Consider the following 21,303-nt stretch of genomic DNA (forward strand, 5'->3'; position numbering starts at 1 on the left):
GAACATTTGACATCCAGAAATACCGCTAATTCAAGGATGTGCTGGGACACTATTGTTCTATAAAATATTAAATTTTTACCTCATTTTGGAATTTCTATGAAATTTTATCGTAAATTTTACATGCAGTATCCACACAAATGTTGCCTTGAAAATGACGTCAAAAGGGGGAAGGGGTTTCCTTTTCCAATATTCTTTAAAGTTTTGCCCCTGGTAAAAATGGCATAACCTGGGAAATGTTTAAACTGGCTAATGAGAAATAATATGCATCCAGATTACTTGTTTTTTAATGCCAAAATAGATTCAGAGAGAAAAGGAATGCAGTCTATTTCGATTTGTAGTCAAGGTGTGAAAAATCAATCACGTCAAAAAAATTCTCAAGAGGGACATTAATTAACACACAAATAATCAAACCTGATACTGCAATGGCTGAATCATTCGTTGTTATAACAAGCACGAAAACCACAGCACATCTTTATTATATCTTTTGTACGTCAATTTCTTATCAAACAATGTATGCTTGCAAAAGTATCGGCCAAACCGAAAAATCCAAATTCTAAAACTAAGTACGACATAACACATTAAGGTATTTCTTTATCTTTAAAACTGTCTACTCAGACAGAACCTTATGTTATTCTTATCTCCTATTATTGAACTTCATTTGAAAATATTATTTAAAAAGTTATGACCAAGAAGTTAAACATCGCTCTCATTCACAATAAAGAGGTCATTCAAATGAAATGCTTTCAACATTGGGTATGGAAAAACAGTACATGTTTCATAACAATCAACATTTTTCAGGTAATTTTCTTATTTTACATGTTCTGGATTGCAATCTGATTAGCAAATTGCATAATGTGTTGTCTAGAGACATTTATAACAAAACACATAATACATGTAAACTGTAAAATCACATATTTTCGAGGGGTCAAATTGTCGTGGGTTGACGATAATAAATTGGTGCATGGGGATTTAATTTCAAGTTTAAAGAATTGCTCAATGATAATGCATGTGAAAAATTACATTTTGTGGAAAACATGAATTGTTGGCCCCATCATATATTGAAAACCACGAAAATTAACCCCCTCCAAATACACGATTTCACAGCAATCATCATTTTGCATCCCTTCCCCTACGACGTTGACAAAATTTCTTATTTATTTTTTTTACACAAGTTTTTGACAAGAGCAACTATATCCGGTAAAATTAAAATTACTATCGTAAAACTTATCAGAAAGACCCCAACACTTCCTATCTGTACGGCACTGGGACGAGATTCGTAAACACTGATCAAACTTCTGTTATAGGCACTGGTGTTTAATTTATGAACGGATAGATTCTTCTTCATCTGTTGAATCCATTCTGCAAGCGTCTCATTGGTGATATAGCTTCTGAGTCCCTTTGTTGTATCTGAAAAACAAAAACCAAACTTTATTAAAGTGGCTTTTTAAAAAAGGTTTTAAATCAAATGATTAGAGAATTCAAAGGAATTATATGTTTATTACATTTTAAAAGTTTTTGAAAAACAAACAATTATCTATATGAGATCGATTCTATCATTGTAAACAAAATTCTGTCGGTTTGGAAATGAAAATTTCATCAACCTGTGCATTAACAGTAATTATTAACATAGGTGAGAAACTTTATGAAGAAAGATGACACGAATATAAAATTTACTAACATTCGTCTCCAAGAAAGATTGAGGATTTCTTCAGTGTTCAATGTTACTCTTTAGTACGTACGCTTATATGTAACTATTTTGCTGACAAAACGAGAGAAAAAAAAACAAAGAAATATAATCCCAGGGAAATATATATTTTTTTTACATGTATGTGATAATAGCACCTTGGCACTGCAAACTGGTATGGGTCCACTTTCCAGACATACGTGTTATTTTATTGTCTGCATTTGTTGGTCTGTATCCATAGCGACATGCATACATGGCTACGTCATTATCAAGTAGAAAATCAGCGTTTGTTATATTAGGAACTGGACCACAAGATGACGCTGAAATTATACAATCGGGTAGAGAAAAAATAATACCATTCGTTATCAAGAGTTATTAAAAGTAAATTTGCAATACAGTTTGTGAGTTGATTAAATTGCAGTGCTATCATCAATTCGTTGGTTTTGAAGAAAAAATATATATCGAATACTAAATAATAAAAATATATATATATATATATATATATATATATATATATATATATATATATATATATATATATATATATATATATATATATATATATATATATATATATATATAGATTTAAATTTCCCTCAAATTCAATTTTATAGAAACTTTGATATTTTGTTCTAGGATACACATCTCTCTTTATATGTAATATGAAAGAAAATCTACTGCACATTTTTGTCCACATACAGTTAATTCTCGAATTATCGCCATTCGATTCATCGGCATTTTTGCAATACCGCCATGATTTCCTAAGAACTTTTTTCCTGCTACATGTACATAAAATTCTCTTTATAACGCCAAATTCGCATACCTCCATCCGCCACCCTGTTTTCACAACAAACGTCCATTTTTAAGTGTCAGTCATCTATATCTCGATATACCGCGACAGGTGCATGTGTTCAGTGACGCGCGGCTAATTGGTTGACGCTATCCCTGTTGTCAAGCATGCAAAGCCAGAAAAGGTACATGCAATTTTATAATTAAATAATAACTAAATAAACAATAATTTTAACACGTACTGTTATAATAATTTTGTTTTCCATTTAATAAAAATCATTTAGTAGAGGCATCGCCACGAAAGCGGTCGTTGTTAAAGTACGCCGATAACAATATTATTGCTTTAAACAATGCAAAGTTTGCTGAAAAAATAATTATACGGTAGAAATTGTGAACGTATTCAATGATGCCATAAACAATGAATTTATTCAAGAATTCATTTTAAGCACTATAGGCAATACATTACGACGATCGACCCAGCATTTTATTTTCAATACCAGATATCAGAGATACACATGTACTTGTCTCTATTTCAGAACTGCATATTAAGTTGTAGATAAATTGTACATTAAAAAAATTACTAAAAGCATTTATAAATGAAGTGATCTGTTTTTATATACATGTTCATATAATAATAAGAATAGAAACACTAAATGGTATTTCTAAGAACAACAACTCTACTTCTTGTTTCCTAAAAGATGGAAAATTGAATCCATCACCAAATTCGTTATTCCGCCATGATTTCTAAGTTACAAAAGGTGGCGGTTTATCGAGAATTAACTGTAGATTGATATATTAATATGGCCTATTAGTTTAAAATATATTTTATTCATAGAAATGGATTGAAAAGCAGGCATAAATGCCTATGATTGTTCTCTCCATAGGTCACGGTACAATTACAAGTACATGTAAACATTGAAAAAAATGTATGAGAGTAGATTATCAATTGGTACAGGCTTTAGAATTAATTCAAAGAGAGAGAGAGAGAGAGAGAGAGAGAGAGAGAGAGAGAGTAAAACAAATGAATAGACAGAAATAAATGAATAGGAAAAATAATTATATAATAAAATATAAACAACAAAGAAAAAAAGAAGGAAAAAAAAGAAATAAAATATAATAATTAAAAAAAACATATGTTTGAGCAATTGTTGTTGACCCAGAGTAGGAAGAATTCCCCAACAAAGCAGTTTACCTAAAATAATATATTTCCCAAAGAATATCTTAATAAACTAAAATTTCAATGAAAACTTTTGAGTTAGTTATAAAGGTATGTACATGACCAAAAAATGAAAAAAAATTATCCAGACTTAGTGAGTCTACACCATATAATGTGTTTTCTATATTAATTGGTATGTTATTGTCGTTGTAACAATACAAGAAAAAATGCATTGACTTTCTATGTAGACCCCCGTTAAGAGATTGAGAAATCAGACATGGGAATTGGCCTTATTTAAATTATCAATGGACGTATTGCAAGTTAGTGTGATACTGTTTTATATATAAAGTCAGTAAGGTATACTTTTACCAGTAAATTTTTAAAAAGTGTAAAAATAGAACATACATAGCATTGGAATTGAAAGTTACTTTATTTTATACAATGGGAAATATCTTTTTTATTGTGATTTTATTTCAATTCTAAATATCAACAATTATTGTAACCACTATTATAATAGTGACGTCACCATTGCCGAAATAATTATATCAACAGTGGTATACTCGGCACTTACAGCAACAGTATTAACAAACATGCCACACCTGCTATTGAAATATGACCACTATTGAAATATTTTTTTCGCCTTTTACGACTGAAATCTACTCTACTGTCACTGACACTTATCAAAATAAGTATCTCAATAGCAGTCGTATTTCAGTAGTGGTTACAACCAATGTTAGTTAAAAACATAACACTAACCTCTTGTGAAATAATTATTTCAATAGTTTAAAAAACATAAAGAAAAGTATTCAATTTCACAAAAAATAAAAATAGTGAAATCATCCTACCGTAGCAAGTGAAGTTTGTCTTCTGCCACTCATATAGTAAGCAGTTTGTTGTGTTGTTTCCAGATTTTGGAAGAAATCCCTCGCGGCAGGAGTATAGAGCAACATTCTTAGAGACCATAACGTCAGCGTTAGCAATGTTAGGTGGATCAGGACAATATTCTGTAAAGATATAAATACATGAAGTTACATAACTATAGTTATTTCATATATGTGAAATTAATACAATATATCAATTTATAAACATATAAATTTACATTTTTGTATACCTTTCTGACGTACAATACTTTAAGAATATGATTTGGTGCATACCTTGAATGCAACCTTTTGTAAAAGATATATTTATGATTTTTTAAAGACTAAACATATGAGAACATAAAATATTAATAGTCATGAAATAAAAATTAAGAAATTTGCAACTTGAAGAACATGTATAAAGATCTTAATCCTTACTTATACATTTAAAGTCAGTGGACGGCCAGATACTGTTTCTGCATTCAATGACGTCAACTGTATTTTTCAATGTGAAATATCCCGTTAAACAGAAATATTTTGCTCTATTGTCCTGCACAAAAACTGCTGCATTTTCAACAGTGGGAGGTGATGGACAAACAACTTCAAATTAAAAAAACACAAAGGTATCAGAATAACTTTTTTTATCCTGAAATATATTGTTTATCAATGTCTTTGAATCACTACATTTTTGGATATCAAATCAAATATATACCTTTACAGAACATTGCCGAATTAGACCATGTGCCCTCTATACACTTAATCATGACGTCATCAGAACTTTCAGTGAACCCAGTCTTACAAGCGTACAGAGCTTTGCTACCATTAGTTACTCCATCATATAGCTTATATGCATTGAAAATGTCAGGAGGGATTGGACAATCTAAAGTGAAGCTTTAATTACCATTTAATAATATTTACATTAAATCCCTGTCAAAATCAAGTCACAGTATATTAGAGAAAACGAAATCTGAAAAAAAATGAATAAGGTTGAAAGTTGTCTATATGATATGTTCCTATATTGTAATGGTCAACTGCCAGGGTTGATTGTGAAATAAAAGAATTGAATAAAATATCTTTCTTGTCAAGCATTGCAAAAGATTGGCAATTATGTTTACAATATTGTGGAGAAGAATTATACCTGTAGATACGCATCTTGTCTGTGGCCAATCAGGAGAACATAATTCCGTACTTTTGCAAAGCGTGCCTTAATAGAATGAGTTTACATAATTTGACAACTAGAGGCAATTCTTCTTTTTTACATTTCTATGTTGACTCAATATTCCTTAACATGCAGTTTACACTTCATTGACAGGAAAATAAATTTAATGTTTATTGCATTACGATTATCTGCAGGATGCAGGGAGCTAAAATCTTCACATGAAAAAAGAGTCAGGATTTGTTTATTTTTTGAATAATCAAATACTTAATACCTGTAATGTCAATAACTTTAACGATGACTTCAACAAAGTCACTTTCTTGATTACTTTGCCCGTCTCCCCACTCTCCACCCACGTAAACCAAATGTCCATTTGTATTTGTCTGGGATGGTCTCCAGAGCAGAACTTCTGTCTCATTGTATCCGTATATTATAGCTCCATATGTGTCATTAGATGTATCAATCATGGCACTACCGCCAGCGTGAAAAATGAAACCGTCGTTGTTTGGAGATGATACTTTCATCTGAAGGCATTAAGCAGGAATAGAAAACATGGATTAAGGTATATGAGGTGTAATTCTGATTACTTTATATATAAATTACCTACACTGACCATTTCAACTCATGAAGTTTATCTAGATAAGACACATTCCCAGTTGCGATTTTAGAATCAACATTATTTGATCATTTGCTTGACAATAAACAAAATAACTAGTATTCCTTTATAAACTGCAAATTTCTTTTATTTTAATGAAAACATACAAAACATATATTTTTTAAATTATGCATAGACAAATCTCAACAAATCGAGGAAAGAGGTTTGCAAGGCCACTCAAGACCAAAGTTACTGTAAAATGTTAAAACTAGTGTAAACTATTAATATGGCCTGTTCACTGATTGATTATTTTTACATGCCATAAACTTTAGACTTACCAGAACAGAAACAAATGCTGAATCTAAACTATACACCGAATCCAGACTCACTCGCTCGACAGTGTTTGTGTCGCTCTTATCAAGTGTGAATTGTGTCGAGAAATGCTTATTACAGGAGTCGAGTATCCAGGCCTGGATATACAGACTAGCAGTGTCGCCACTAAAGCTCTCTGCTCCCCATCCATCGTCTGCACAAGCCACATAATCTGGAAAATGTAAAATCTAAACATCTCTAGAATTATTCCATATAAGTTTCAACTTTTCAAGGCCAGTGGTTCTTGAGGATATGTTTTTTTTTTTCTATATGTTTAAATGTTAACTTGGATTCTCTTTTGTGACTCTTTGCTATCCCGAGGGTCATTCTTTGAACTATTGTAGAATCTACACTACCCTAGAGACATAAGTTTCAGCATTTCTAGTCAAGTAGCTCTTTCAAAGATTTTTCCTGTACATTTCAATGCTAAAGTTGGATTTCTTATTGATTCCCCGCCCTATATATACCCCAGGGTTATGATTTGAACAACTGAAGAATCTACAGTACCTTCCAGACCAAACCTGACACCCAAACAGTCCCAGAAAGCAGTCGGGGCGCTCTTGTACTTATATGGGACTGCTCTAGAAAGCAATCTTTCAATAAGAAGATATTATTATAGTTAATTAATATTTTCAGAGACTCTCTATTTACACAAATGTAGTTTAATTTATTTATTATTTTAAATAAAATCGTTAAATAAGGAATTCGGGATTGCATTGGCACTACTGTAAATTGGAAAAATTTTACTGTAGATAAAATTTTAGCAAATTTGCGCGTGCATCGCATTCGCAAAAAATATAATTTTTATATATAAACAAGTTTTGCTTTCCAAAAAGCCTTAAATGTCATCTCCTTGGCTTCATTAATGTCACAGAATAAACAGTGGAATGTAACTTTTTTTTCTCAGTTATTACAGATTTTTCTATTCTTCTAGGGAATGGGAGTGACAGCTTAACTGAACAATTTAAGATTAGGAAAAAGGGCAGTAATCAAACTCCAAAATCCTATGTTGTGTATGAGAAGGAAGGTTTTTTTTTATTATTATTTCGAAAATCAAATTTATTTTGTTAGTACTTGGCTATTCTCCAACAAAAAGTGTGGATAAGGGATGCTTGAAGGATAAGGAAATTGAACAATTACAACAGTACAAGGTTAAAAGGGCTGTTACACAGATTTGTTGATCTGATTTTCTAGAATTGTCTAAATAATATCATGATTCATATTTTGCTAAAGCATTTCATACTGCGTGAAATATACTTAATTAATGTTTAAAAGTCTCTTTTATTTGGAAATTATCAAAACTACAAAGTTTGGGACATGTTTCATTGACATATATTGTAGAACTTGCACATAGTAGACTTAATTTACAATAGAGATAACTCTTAATGGCAAAAGTGTTCATTTTCCCTATATAAATTTGTCAACTTGAAGAGTTTTCTCCAATTTTTCCCCATAAGCCATGCTATAATTCTTTAAATTTTACTTCCCATTTCCATTTCCCTTAAATACCGGGTAATCACAAGAGTAATATTTTTTTATTTTTTAAAAAATTAATGTCCCACTGAGCAGCATTTGTAAAATTTAAAAAAAAAAAAAAAAAAAAAAAAAAAAAACCTACAAGGATCAATTGGGTAAAATCTTAGCTTTACTTTTGACCTTACGTATATGTATTTCACAGCTTCTTACTCCGACAACAGACAAAAGCGCTAACTTAAATAATTCCAACCCTTTCCAAAGATATCCCTTTAACTTCCCATTCCTTCAAGTGATATGGGCATTGAACCCCTTGGGTTATATAGGGGGGAATGACCTAAACTTACTTCAAAAGGTTTAGTATTCAAAATCAACTTTTAACAGCACTTGCGGATTTAGAAGGTGCCCAGGCTCACTTTTTTTTGTTCAAAATATACATACAATTTAACAATTGAATCATTTTTTTGCGTGGCTGTTGGCCCCTACCCAACGCCCACATGCTTTTAATATAGGTCTTTGGCCTGCTGTTCAATCCATATTCTTATTGTACACTTTGTATATTATTAATAAAATACTTCTTAAACTAAACATGCTTTTAAGCATAAGTAATAACATAAGCATAAGTTTAAATGCTATCTGCTAACATCAAGCATTTAAACATTATCTGAAAAAAGTCTTAATTTGCCAACCCCGAACCTACGACTGTTTTAGGAATATACAGGTATACTGTCATTTGTGACCGTACAATTCTACGTGCAGTGCGTATATTTTTTGTTTTTTAGTAAACTTTACCTGCATGCTAAACATATTTTAAAACAATTATATTTTCTAATTTTAGCTTCATTTCAATAATAAAGGAGTAGTGAATTGATGACTTTTTTGCCATCAATGCAAATAAACTGTATACAGAAAATGAATGCAAGTTCTTTAATTATGAGCTTGATAGATTCTTAAAAAGAATAGATTAGACATGCTAGAAAATACTTAAAATGTTTCTTTGTGATCTTTTTTCCAATGTCTGTAGTTTATTTGATACATTAAGGGGGATGTCCGGCCACCTTTAGTGTAGTAAGAACAAAATGTCAAATGGCTAAAATACATTATAGTTTGATCAAATTCTAAGTCCTTATGATAAAGATACAATAAATATGCATAACTAAATGCATGTTGTGCATATATATTCTATACTTTTGCAGAAAATTGCTTTTGATATGCTCCTTAGAACTTCGCAGCTAGAGAATTCAGCAGAGCCTTAGAAAAACTATTTAAAAAAATATGCAAATTGTGCATTGATGTTCTGTGTACAACCATTTGTTGAGAAAATGACTAAATTTTGCACTTTTAAATGGTAATTTCAAGTTCAAAACAAGGTACCGTTGTCTTCAAAATGAGTGTAAAAAACCATGAAAGTAGTTCATGGATAGCTATAGTATGGATTAAAGTAATTAGTACTATTATCGAACAGTTTTTAAATAGTTTACATATTGATATAAAAAAAAATCTTAAACTCTTTGATTCCAGGTAAGGAAAAATGAGCACCATCAAAGTTAAAAATTAAGAGTTTGTAAGCCTGTCACAGAAAACATTTTATCTATCAAAATCCTAATTATCATTAATGAAACACAACGAAAATTAGACACATAAAATCAATATGAATGACTTTTTTTTAGTACCTACTAGTATACTGTGTCAAATAAACATTTATAATTTTCATCACATCGGAGCACCATTTGAAAAGGAATGTAATCATTGAGAGTGGGTTAGGAGATTTACTAAATAAAAAACTTTTTTTCTATTTGCCCATATTGTCAAAATTCCAATTATACAGAGTAAGGAAAAGTCAACGTAATTGAATATTTTAGACCATCTTTAAAATGACGTTTGGTGGTCCTCCCAACTCAGGGGGAAATTATTAAATAAATCATTATTTATAGGTGAAAGAAAAAATTCTAAAAATTTAAACATATTTGTTGACGGAAGAAAAAGAAAAAAATATCGTTAAATGGGATGTTAAAAAAAATTGAGTCGGGTCATTTCTAGGCAGTATGACGGTAGAAAGGGCAACAAAATATATTTATAAAAAGTGGTCTTAACAATATAAGGCTAGTACACGTTCCATCACATACTTCGTAATGCAAAATTTCTGAAGCTTTGGCACTATTTTGGAAAACAAACATAGGATTTTTAGGGGGAGGGTGTAACCTCTAACTCTTTTTTTTTCGAAGATAGATATAGCATATGCGATGGACTTTTCTTTGTAAACATTGTGCTCACTTCTAAATTTCAAAGAAACAACTCAATATTATACATGTACCAAACTTCGTACGTTAGTGAGAGCTTACAACTTTGTCAACATAATGAGAAACCATGTGTTTTTATGTCCTAACATTACTCCATACAATGTGTGGGTCATCGTAAACAATCTAGCTATTTATATGTGAGGTGCCTGAAGGAAATCCTATAACTGACTATTTTTTCAATCTACCTGCTAAACAAAATAGACATATGTACCAACATTTGAAATGTAATACATGTAATTACAATTTGTTTTTCATGCACCGCATATTGTTTAACATTTTCAAATTAAAAGCTAAGCGTCCTCCTTGCAGCGCCCCATTTGAAAATAACTTCTATCGCCACAGAAAAGAGACCCGCCATAAACACATATATTTAGGACATGTTTTATCTTTTTTGAGTTTTAAAAAAAAATAACAAATTATCAAGACTTGTTCCATGAAAAAATTAATATAATCATGGTAATAAACGCATCTATCCACAGCAGATATATGCACATGCCAAACACGTGCTCATTGGAATGATATGATCGAGGAAATTCGAGCGATTAGCTGGATTTGGGCTAAAATTGCGTTGTTTCATTAATCGGACTATGCAATGCAACAATTAAAATAAGTAAGTTATATAACCTAAGGATTATTACTTAGTAATTTCTTGTCTTGATGTTGTTATGGTCGCATTTATTCTACAAGAGGCCCAGGGGCCACAGCGCTCACCTGAGCAATTTGCTAGGAAAAAGCCCATATCAGATCAGAACTGAAAGTTTACTGGGGGGGGGGGGGGGGGGGGGCTTGAATTTTAAGCCCCTAGGGGGTCATGATTTGAACAAACTTGAATCTACAATACCTGAGGATGATTACACATGAGTTTCAACTTTTCTGGCCCAGTGGTTCTTGAGAAGAAGATTTTAAAGATTTTTCCTATATATTCCTATGTAAAACTTCGATCGGCCATTTTGGCCCCACCCTACCCCCGTGGGTCATGATTTGAACAAACTTGGATCTACACTACTTGTGGATGATTCCACATGAGTTTCATCATTCCTGACCCTGTGGTTCTTGAGAGAAGATTTTTCCTATATATTCCTATGTAAAACTTTGATCGGCCATTTTGGCCCCACCCTACCCCCGGGGGTCATGATTTGAACAAACTTGAATCTACACTACCTGAGGATGATTCCACATAAGTTTCATCTTTCCTGGCCCAGTGGTTCTTGAGAAGATTTTTTAAAAACGCCATTATTTTTTCTCTTATTCATGATTATCTCCCCTTTGGAAAAAGGCGTGGCCCTTCATTTGAACAAACTTGAATCCCTTTCACCTAAGGATACTTTGTGGCAAGTTTGGTTGAAATTGGCCCAGTGGTTCTTGAGAAGAAGATGAAAATGTGAAAAGTTTACGACAACGACAACAACGACAACGACAGACGACGGACAAATTTTGATCAGAAAAGCTCACTTGAGCCTTCGGCTCAGGTGAGCTAAAAATCGATGTTATTTGAACTCTGTGTGACATAGGTATGGCTGACAAAATAAACACATGGCCTTAGGAAGACCCCACATGAAAAATCAAATTTTCAAGAATTATGGATAATGACAAGAAAAAAACGAAACAAATGGTTGTAGCCATATTATCAATGAATCGAACCGACATCATACCTATTCAATGCATTTTTCATCTCGTGAATGCTGTAGCTGTGCAGTTCTAACATGATTAATTTCCTCCTAATTTAAACAAAATAAACTATAATTATTTCCTAATTTTGGTCTCTAACAGTAGGTAATGAGTGCATCAGCACTTTGAGTAACTTTGGGCTAGTTTAGTATTAAGCGCAATCTTGGTATTTTTTATTTTACACCAGGCGTGATCCAATATTGCTTGTACATACCCCTTAATGTATCCGATTATAACTTGTGCTTTTAATATCTGAAATTTGTTTACTCTTGATACATTCGATTAAAGCAATATGGGCTGTATGACATCGGAATATTTTGCTGCAAATTTTTCATTAACTATTTCAATGACAGAAAAATAAAACTTCCATAAACTTCCTTTGTTCATATTTGCGATAGAATATTTTTATAAGCTTTCAATTAAAGCAAAATTGAATTATTATCGTCTTGTACAATAATTATTCCTAATTTAATACTGTATTTTAGGTCTTACAGAAATATTTATTCTGAAACATTTTTAACATTTATTTTGGGCTTCTTGGTCAGAAGGGGTTAAATTACATAAAAATTAATCATAATTTATAGCATATTTTACCTGCAAAATAAAATTTTCAAGAATGCAGCTCAAATTGCTTTAATCAGACGTATTTCTTTAAAAAAAAATGACAGCGCATTATAAAATAACAAATGTACCAAAAAATTAAAGTTTTCATCATCAATAATTAGTTATTTATGCGATTTCTTATGTAAATGTTTTAAATTCAATGTTGTTTTTTTGTGAATTATTGGATCCACGCCTCGGCTGCAGAGGATCATTACACATGCGCTGACCTAGATAGAAGATTCTATCTAGTTCTGACCATCATTTAGGTAAAAGTCAAGAAGACTATATATATACATAAGAACATACAATGTATATTTTGAAGAACCACTATCATCCTGGCGATTGTGTGTGTCGAACTCGCTATGATTTCTTAGCAGCTTGTTTTCTTTAAAGAATTTATCAATAATAAGGCAGATCGCTTTTTGTTTACATCTCTATATTTAGAAAATCGCATCATCGCGTCAAACTGACCAGTTGGAGATCCTCGGGTGGCTTTGCATTTTTGTGTGTAGCGTAGTGGAGTCAGCCGAGGATTGCCGATTGATAAATGGCAGCTTACCCTGGGACTTTCCATCCGGAAATCAAATTAAACTTCATGTGTCATCTCTCGTGAGAGAAAACAATCAACATGTAAAGAATTTCTTTCTGAAAGCAGGTGTCTATTTTTAACTCAGTGAATAGACGTCCCTTTTTAATTATTTTGCCAATGAAGAGAGACCAGTTATTTTATCTAACCATGTATCAACACGTGCAGTCCAGTCTAATACGAAAATTCGTAATATTACAAGTTATCGTAATATAAAACTAAGATTACAATTTTTGGTAATGTAGTTAAATTACGAATACGCGTAATATAGCAGATTGTAAGAGACTATATTACGAGTTTTGTAATCCAAGACAAATTCAAGCATTGCAAGAAACTGAGTGGTGGGTAGCAAAATATGACGTCAGTAATATATCAGATTCCACGGCTACTGATAGCACACAGTCAATTTGGTCAGTTACGCCTATCAGAAAGCAATGAAATTCAAGAAGAAAGTACCGCCAGCGATGGGTGAGTGGACAATTTCTTTTATTATTCTTTTATAGGAATTTTCCCAAGGATAAGACCAATTTTCCAGCAAATTTCAATATTCGCTTAAGCATGTCGTATTGATCTATATCACCCGAACGCCCTACTTTTCTTGCGAAGTCTATCCTAAAAACACACCCTCGTCTCATAATTCAACTGTTCGTGCAATTCTTATTGAAATAAGAATTGCACGAACAGTTGAATTATGAATTCAAATCTCAGTAAGAGTCGTACAAGTTATCGCCCGTGACATCTCGTATTAAACGTCATACTTTGCTACCCGCCACTCAATTTCTTGCAATGCTTGAATTTGTCTTGGATTACGAAAACTCGTAATATTGTCTCTTACATCTGCTATATTACGCGTATTCGTAATTTAACTACTTTACGAAAATTGTAATATAAGTTTTATATTACGATAACTTGTAATATTCCCAAGTCAAAATGAACAGCTGTAATCTAGCTGTTAATTAACCTTCCCAGTTCTCATTTAACAGCTGTTCTTTAGCTGTTCCTTAGCATTCCAGTTCACTCACTTTATGCAAATTAGTAATTTGCATACACACATTCCAATAGCAGTTAACAGCAGTTATTTAGCATTCCCAGTTCGTTAGCTGTCGTATAGGCTGAAATATTTTAATGAGCTCAGTGAAAACAGCTGACCGATATGAATATTAATGAGAACTGCTTCAAAAACTGCTGTAAGCTATTTAATATTCAGGAGAACTGCTAACAAGTATTTCCTTATATGGACATCCCAGTGACTTAAAACTGCTAGGAACTGCTGTAAAACTGCTACATAATGCATACATACATGATAAATTACAACACCATCAACAATGTGTATAATTATATACAATTTATTATATTATTAGGAGCAACAATTTTAAATGAAAGAAAATGTACACATTATGTTCATAACCAATGCATTGGATCCTAATTCCTATCTGTTGACAAACATACAGAACAGCATATGGAGAAAGTTTAAACTCTTCAGCCACAAATTTTATAATTCATCATAAAAAAAATATAAGAATGTGGCATTTTTAGATAATAAATAAAACAGAAATCTATTCAAGTGGTGGTAAAAAGTACAACACTATTAGGTATTGGAACACAGTAATATAGAATATTTACTAAGAATATTTAGACTTTTTATATCAATCTTGACTAGTACATTACACATACTTTACAATATTTGTATTAATAACAGCTACAATTTTAAATCTTTAATAAGAACATCTTATGGTATTGGTCTTTGCCACTTTCTACCTGCGTTCCTGATTCATTTCTCGCAATTCAATTAATATCCCAGGGCTTTCTTCACACCCATCTGTCAAATGAAAAATTTTCTCCACTTCTTTGTTACTTGTAAGGTTACTGCATGTTTAATGTTTGCCGGCTGTTCTTGGTCAATTTGAAATCCTATCAGTTAAAAAAAAACACACACTAAGTTTCACAGTTGCATAAATAAATTCAAATTAATTGCTAACCTTTTATAATCTAACTTTATATATACAAGTCTAGTAGTTTCTCCAAGTTTGTGTCAATTTGTTTACAATAATTAAAGGCATTCATGATTATTTGATTAGTGATTTAAATAATTGTTTTCTTTAATATCTAAAGCTTTTCCTAAAATAAGAAAAAGAAATACATGTATATACCTCATATATAGGCCCCGTTTTTAAGTCCCAATCAGGTCCAAGAAAATCACTAGATCCACCTCTATCTTCTTCTACAAAAACATCGTATAGGCTATGGTAAATCAGTGCAAAATAACAACAACAACAAAAACCTTGCTATATCAAGCCTTCAAGAGTTCTCTGAGCTGACTGAAATGTGGCCAAAACGTAACAGATTTAGAGCACTTATTTTTTATTTATCAACAGACACACATGTATTAAAAACATATACCTACTGTATATAAAATATCTGCATCTTTTGTTAGATATAGCAATCCAATCTCAGTTTTACTGGTGACGGCAATCCCCCTCTTCAAAAAATTCTCTTGCCTTCTCTCCAAACTATACAATATGGCAGCCAAGGTTGTTGAATTTTGGCGGTCTGTTGTTTAAATTAATTGAACACCAAACCCGACATTTCAACAGTTTCTCAATCCCGATCAAATTATACATAACAGGTAACAGAAACAGAGAACTGCTGTTAACTGCAAAGCAGTTTTTTTATTACCTGTTATGAGATGAACTGCTGAAGAACAGCTTAAAAACAGCTAAGCTTACTGATCTTGAAACAGTTTTGAAAACAGCTATGATATGATCATATTATGATATGAACAGCTGAGAACTGCTAAAGAACAGCTGTAAATTTGAAAAAACTGGTAAAACACTGCTATCTAACAGCTAAAAACAGCAGTTCATTTTGTCTTGGGATTACGCTTTCTCGTAATCTTATGTTTTTTGGTAATATTACGAATTTTCGTATTGGACTGGACGTGTGATAACTCGAACTTAGTGTACTTACTAGAGACACGACGTGTAAATTTTAGGTGAGAAAAAACCAAACGATGAGAAAATTAGTTATTATATTTTTGTCTTTATTTGTATTATTTTTTAGGTAAAAAGGCATAGACAACCTCTAAAAGGTTTGTTATAATTAATTAATAAGAAGTCATTTCAGTGCAAATCTTTTTGTATTTTTATGCCCCTGTAAACGATCGCGAAGTTTCGGGGGATATATAGTTTTTGTCGTGTTTGCCCGTCTGTCTGTCTGTCTGTCTAGCTGTCTGTCTGTCTGTTTGTCCGCAAAAACTTTAACCTTGCCCATTTCTTTTGATTTAGTGAAGCTTTGACTTTCATGTTTCACATATGTATTTTTTATGACAAGACCTTTCTTTGGGTACCAAAAAATTTGACCTTTTGACCTTGACCTTGGATATTGACCCACTTTTACATGAAAATTTTAAACTTTTACTTTGGGCATATCTTTTGAACACAAGAGACCAGGACATTTATGCTTCACTTATGTATTATTTGTGAAAAACCTTTTCTGGAATACTAACAAACTTGACCTTTTGACCTTGATCTTGTTGATTTCAGTACTTGTTTAAAAACTTTAACTTTGGTCATAACTTTTGAACGGTAAGAGCTAGGGCTTTCATACTTCATATGTGTTATCCTTGTGAAAAGACCCTTTATTGGATACCAAGAACCTTGGCCCTTTGACCTTGACCTACTTTTAAAAAGCAAACTTTGACCATAACTTTTAACGGGTTAGGACTAGTGCTTTCATACTTTACATAATTAATCCTTGTGACAAGACCTTTCATTTGATAACAAGACCTTTGACCCTTTGATCTTGTTCTTAGAATTTGACCTACTTTTAAAAATTTTTAACCTTGATCATAACTTCTGAACGGTTAGGGCTAGGGCTTCTATACTCTACATAAGTATTTCATGTGGCAAGACCTTTCATTGGATACCAATTACTCCAATAGTTGACTTTTTGACCTTGACCTTGGAGATTGATTTACTTATAAAAAAAAAAACTTTAACATTGGCCTACTTTCATATCTTACAATTGTTTTTCCATTGAGAATAACCTACTTTTGATACAATTTAATTAAATTTGCATTTAAGAAAAGTTTAATCTTCACTATTACCATACTGTGTTTTACAAACACATCTTGTTATCTTTAAAATTGTTTCGGGGCGATTCTGCAATTTCTTGCCACGTTGCGAGTATATTGGTGGTATTTTAACAATGGATACTAATTTGAAACGTAAACTGATATGAAAATCTTATGTGATTTTTATTTTTAGCGCCAGTAACAATTCGCAAAATTTTGAATCGGAAAAATTAATCAACAGCTCTTTGAACAAAATTCGCAAAAATAAAACGAGGTAAAAAAAATTCCGTATTTTAAAAAAAGCATTGCAGTTAGCTAGATTTAAGATTTTTTTTTTTTTTTTGAAAAAGCTTCACGTTTTACAAGTACCATGCACACAAAAATGGGTGTTCCATGCAACCATAAAATAAAACCTTATACAGTTATTTAATGCCTGAGCCGTTGGCCTCGGGCAATAGAACACACTGACTTGTTCCCTGCACTTCGGGAATACTATTCTGGTCTATTGAGAGCTCAGGCATTAAATAATTGTTTTATTACCTAATTAAAGCCCGGAGGACCGGGCTGCTCTTTACATATAAGTTTAGGTGTTGGAGTATCGGGATCGAGGTGGGAGAATTAAGTTATTCAGAATTAAAGGTATTCTAAACATTAAAAAGATTGTTAATCAGAGTGTTCTTTTCCTTTATAAAATAAGGGATACACAATCTATTTACTTCCATACAGTGAATCTGTAAAAATATATGTTTTGGATATTTAATTTATAAAGTTACGACAGGTCCAATTTTTTAAAACATCGACTTTTACTTATCGCATAAAAACGTACTGTACACAAGGTCGTGTTTTATATTCTTAAAGTTATATACATTTTTGAAATAATTGATGTATGAGTCTAGTTTCAATTTATATTTTATGCAGCCAGCATTTACTTGACGAATTGATAAAGTTTAAAAGGTTATCGTTTTTGTTCGATTTTCATCCGAATATGTTTTCAAAATATTCTCGACTATCCTCTCCATCATTTAGACGCATTCCTTTTTAACACATATCGAAGCGGTTTGATGATCAAGATCATTTTCATTGTTTGCTTTATTTATTTCCCGGGCGTCAATTAATGGTTACATCAATGTTTTCTTGTTTCATATTTCGTTAAAAGTGTTCACAATATTGTATATTACAGAAGGTTTCCGTGCCATTATGAATTCATTGTAAAATAATTTAATTCTTGTTGTAACGCTGTATTTGATTGGATAAAAAATATACTTTATATCGTATTAAACGGGTTGCCTACGTTACCATGACTTGCGTCAAAAACGTATCAATCCGCCTAACGTTACATTCAAAATTTGTACAAACTGATCAAAGTCATTTTGTTAGAACAATCGTCTTTTTTCGTACATCTGTTGAATGAAAATTTGATTTTAAGCAATGATTTTCATAGCTACCCATTTTATATGGTATAAACTGGGTTAGAACCGTTTAGGCTTTTTTAATAAACCGCTTCGCGATTTATAAAGCGTAAACTGCCCCAACTCAGTTTATACCATATGAAATGGGTAACTATCAAATTCATTCCTTAATTAATTAAAATTCCTCTCGAGAAGTTTTCACCCATATTGAGACGCCACCGTTTGCCGGTGGAGAGCTGCAAACTTTGTCCTTTACTCGGCATAAATGAATGAATATTGGAATCAGTATCAATCACATAAAATGAAGAAATAGAATGATTAATATACCAGATAATTGTGATGAAATATTCATATTCAGTGTAATTCATACATGTAGGTGTAAAAGCTTTCCTCTTTCAATAAATATTATTTCAAATTGTTTCTATGCGCGTACTGTTTAAAAATGATCTTCATTTATTCATGTAAGGATTCCTCTCATACTACACAAAATCAATTTTTACTGCCTTTTATAGTCCTGTTGTTTATTGGAAATCTAATTTCAGAGTTAGCTTCGCCCATTACAATAATAAACCACGCCCACCGGGACTGCTCTCAGGGACCGGTAGGACAGCTCTGGGACTGCCTTGTGTCAGGTTAGGTCTGGTCGGTACTGTACATCACCCAGCGATACATCAACATAAGTTTCAGCTTTTCTAATCCAGGTGTTCATGAGAAGATAATTTTAAAGTTCCTTACATAATTCAATGTTAACTTGGATTCCTTATTGTGACCCTACCCTACACCTGAGGGTCATGATTTGAACAATTTCGAATTTGCACTACCCAGTGTTGTTTCCCTATAAGTTTCAGCTTTTCTGACCACGTGGTTCTTGAGAAGACGTTTTTTTTAAGTTTCCCCCTCCTAAATATTGCAATATAAAAATTAGATTCCCTATTGTGGCCACGTCCTTCGCCCGAGGGTCATGATTTTGATTATTTAGAATTTACACTACCTGAGGATGTTTGTACAACGTTTGATAAAAATTGGCCAAGTGGTTCTTGAAGAGAAGATGACACTTTTAAAACATTATGAACGGACGGACAGCTAGTCAGACGGACGGACAACGGATGATCAGAAAAGCCCAGTTGACCTTTCATCTCAGGTGAGCTAAAAAAAAAAACTCGGAGCAATTAACAAACGTAAAAAAATCTAGTCATATTTGTATTTTTTCCTTATGTATATTAATATCCTTATAAAGGATATATTCAAATATGGTCATATGTAACTTTTGTACATATTTGGTTACTTTGTTTGGCATTACAATAAATGCTCATTTACAACAAACATTTTGTTTTGATATTTGCTAAAAACAGAGCAGAGTAGACTCATTCGTGGAGAAAATAAATTATTTGAGGAAGGTGGAAGACGATGGTATAAATAATTATATGATCAATAAGTTTTTATCTTTCATAATCTAATAGTTATTATGATAGAGCGATAACTATGCTCACATATAAACCTTACCGGACATAGACCAAAGACGGATTTCTTGGTCATTAAATGCAAAAACAGTCCCGCAGATAGTTTGATGAGTAAAGGCATGTGAATTAAATGTCACACCTACAATAAAATGCCATAAAGAAATATTTAAATGGTTCGTCTTGGGTCTATAATACAAACTACAAAAAGTTTACAAACTGAAAAAATTAGGCGTGGATTTATTTTATTTGTGTAAGTTTAGTGATCGTGGTGAAACAAAATTTCGTTGGTTCTTTGAAACTTTAAAAAAAAGTTCGTACGTAACTTTAACATGTATATATAGAAGTTTTTAAGTTTAAAAATGTGTAGACAAAATTGTTGTCCGTTAAATCGTGGATTAAAGTTGACCACGAAATCGACGATCATTTGGCCTCTATGATCATTGATGATTCTACAGAAAGTATGAAGTTACAAACTCACCTGCTGCCTCGGAAACATTGCCATCGTTCATTTTTAACTGTACAACAACCAAATCTGGGTTTTTACCAAGTCCGTGTGTAATAGTCTTATAACTGTCTCCTGGTTTATATAAGCAAGAATGATAAACATCTTATCTACGACTTGACTTACAATGTAATAGCAATAAATAAAAGTATATATTATATGGGGGGGGGTTATCACATTTTCTTCAATTCCCGTCCGATAATGAGAACGTCCACTTTTTTACTTACATAAAACATAGTACATGTTTGTCTATTGTATTCCGTTTAACAGTAGTTGTATATCTGCATTAGTAATGTTTTGTTAAAAGGAGATTAATGGACATGCGCTTACATGTAGGTTTAAAAGAGAAAAACTGCTTCTTCTTACACTCGCTCTCTCTGTTGTTACAAAGGACCGTGAAACGTGGAATATTATAATTCACTGCGTGATATCTTACCTCATTAAGTTTTGTGAATACTAAATTCCGTCACGTGACTTTTAGGTAGCATGTTTTGTGCTAGTTAGGACACTGTAGTTGAACACGTGAAATAGTCAGCCATCTATTAAATGAATTTTATGTTTTACTTAAAATATTTTATGTACATTGGAATGCTCTGCGTGTAAGAGTTATCGCGCTTGGCA

General features: G+C 32.1%; 1 protein-coding gene across 1 annotated transcript; it reads right to left on the minus strand.

Moving 5' to 3' along the window:
* Positions 1–1,064: 1,064 nt before the first annotated feature.
* Positions 1,065–20,765, minus strand: LOC134274394 (sushi, von Willebrand factor type A, EGF and pentraxin domain-containing protein 1-like). The gene is made up of 9 exons (XM_062756680.1): positions 20,659–20,765; positions 20,224–20,319; positions 6,576–6,781; positions 5,917–6,166; positions 5,199–5,366; positions 4,925–5,086; positions 4,475–4,633; positions 1,843–2,004; positions 1,065–1,407 (listed from the first exon to the last, which is right to left on the minus strand). Exons 1-9 carry the CDS (start codon positions 20,687–20,689, stop codon positions 1,151–1,153), a joined length of 1,491 nt encoding a protein of 496 aa, XP_062612664.1. The 5' UTR covers positions 20,690–20,765; the 3' UTR covers positions 1,065–1,150.
* Positions 20,766–21,303: the final 538 nt, after the last annotated feature.

The sequence above is a fragment of the Saccostrea cucullata genome, unplaced genomic scaffold, assembly GCF_032062105.1.
Source record: "Saccostrea cucullata isolate Sc308-1 unplaced genomic scaffold, CSIRO_AGI_Scuc_v1 ctg10463, whole genome shotgun sequence".
NCBI lineage: Eukaryota > Metazoa > Mollusca > Bivalvia > Ostreida > Ostreidae > Saccostrea > Saccostrea cuccullata.

Coding starts and splice junctions, on each gene's coding strand:
- LOC134274394 (XM_062756680.1), bottom strand. CDS start 20,689: ATGAACGATGGCAATGTTTCCGAGGCAGCAG. Junction 6,167..6,575: donor CAGCATTTGTTTCTGTTCTG/GTAAGTCTAAAG, acceptor TAATGCCTTCAG/ATGAAAGTATCATCTCCAAA. Junction 5,367..5,916: donor TAAAGTTATTGACATTACAG/GTATTAAGTATT, acceptor GCTTCACTTTAG/ATTGTCCAATCCCTCCTGAC.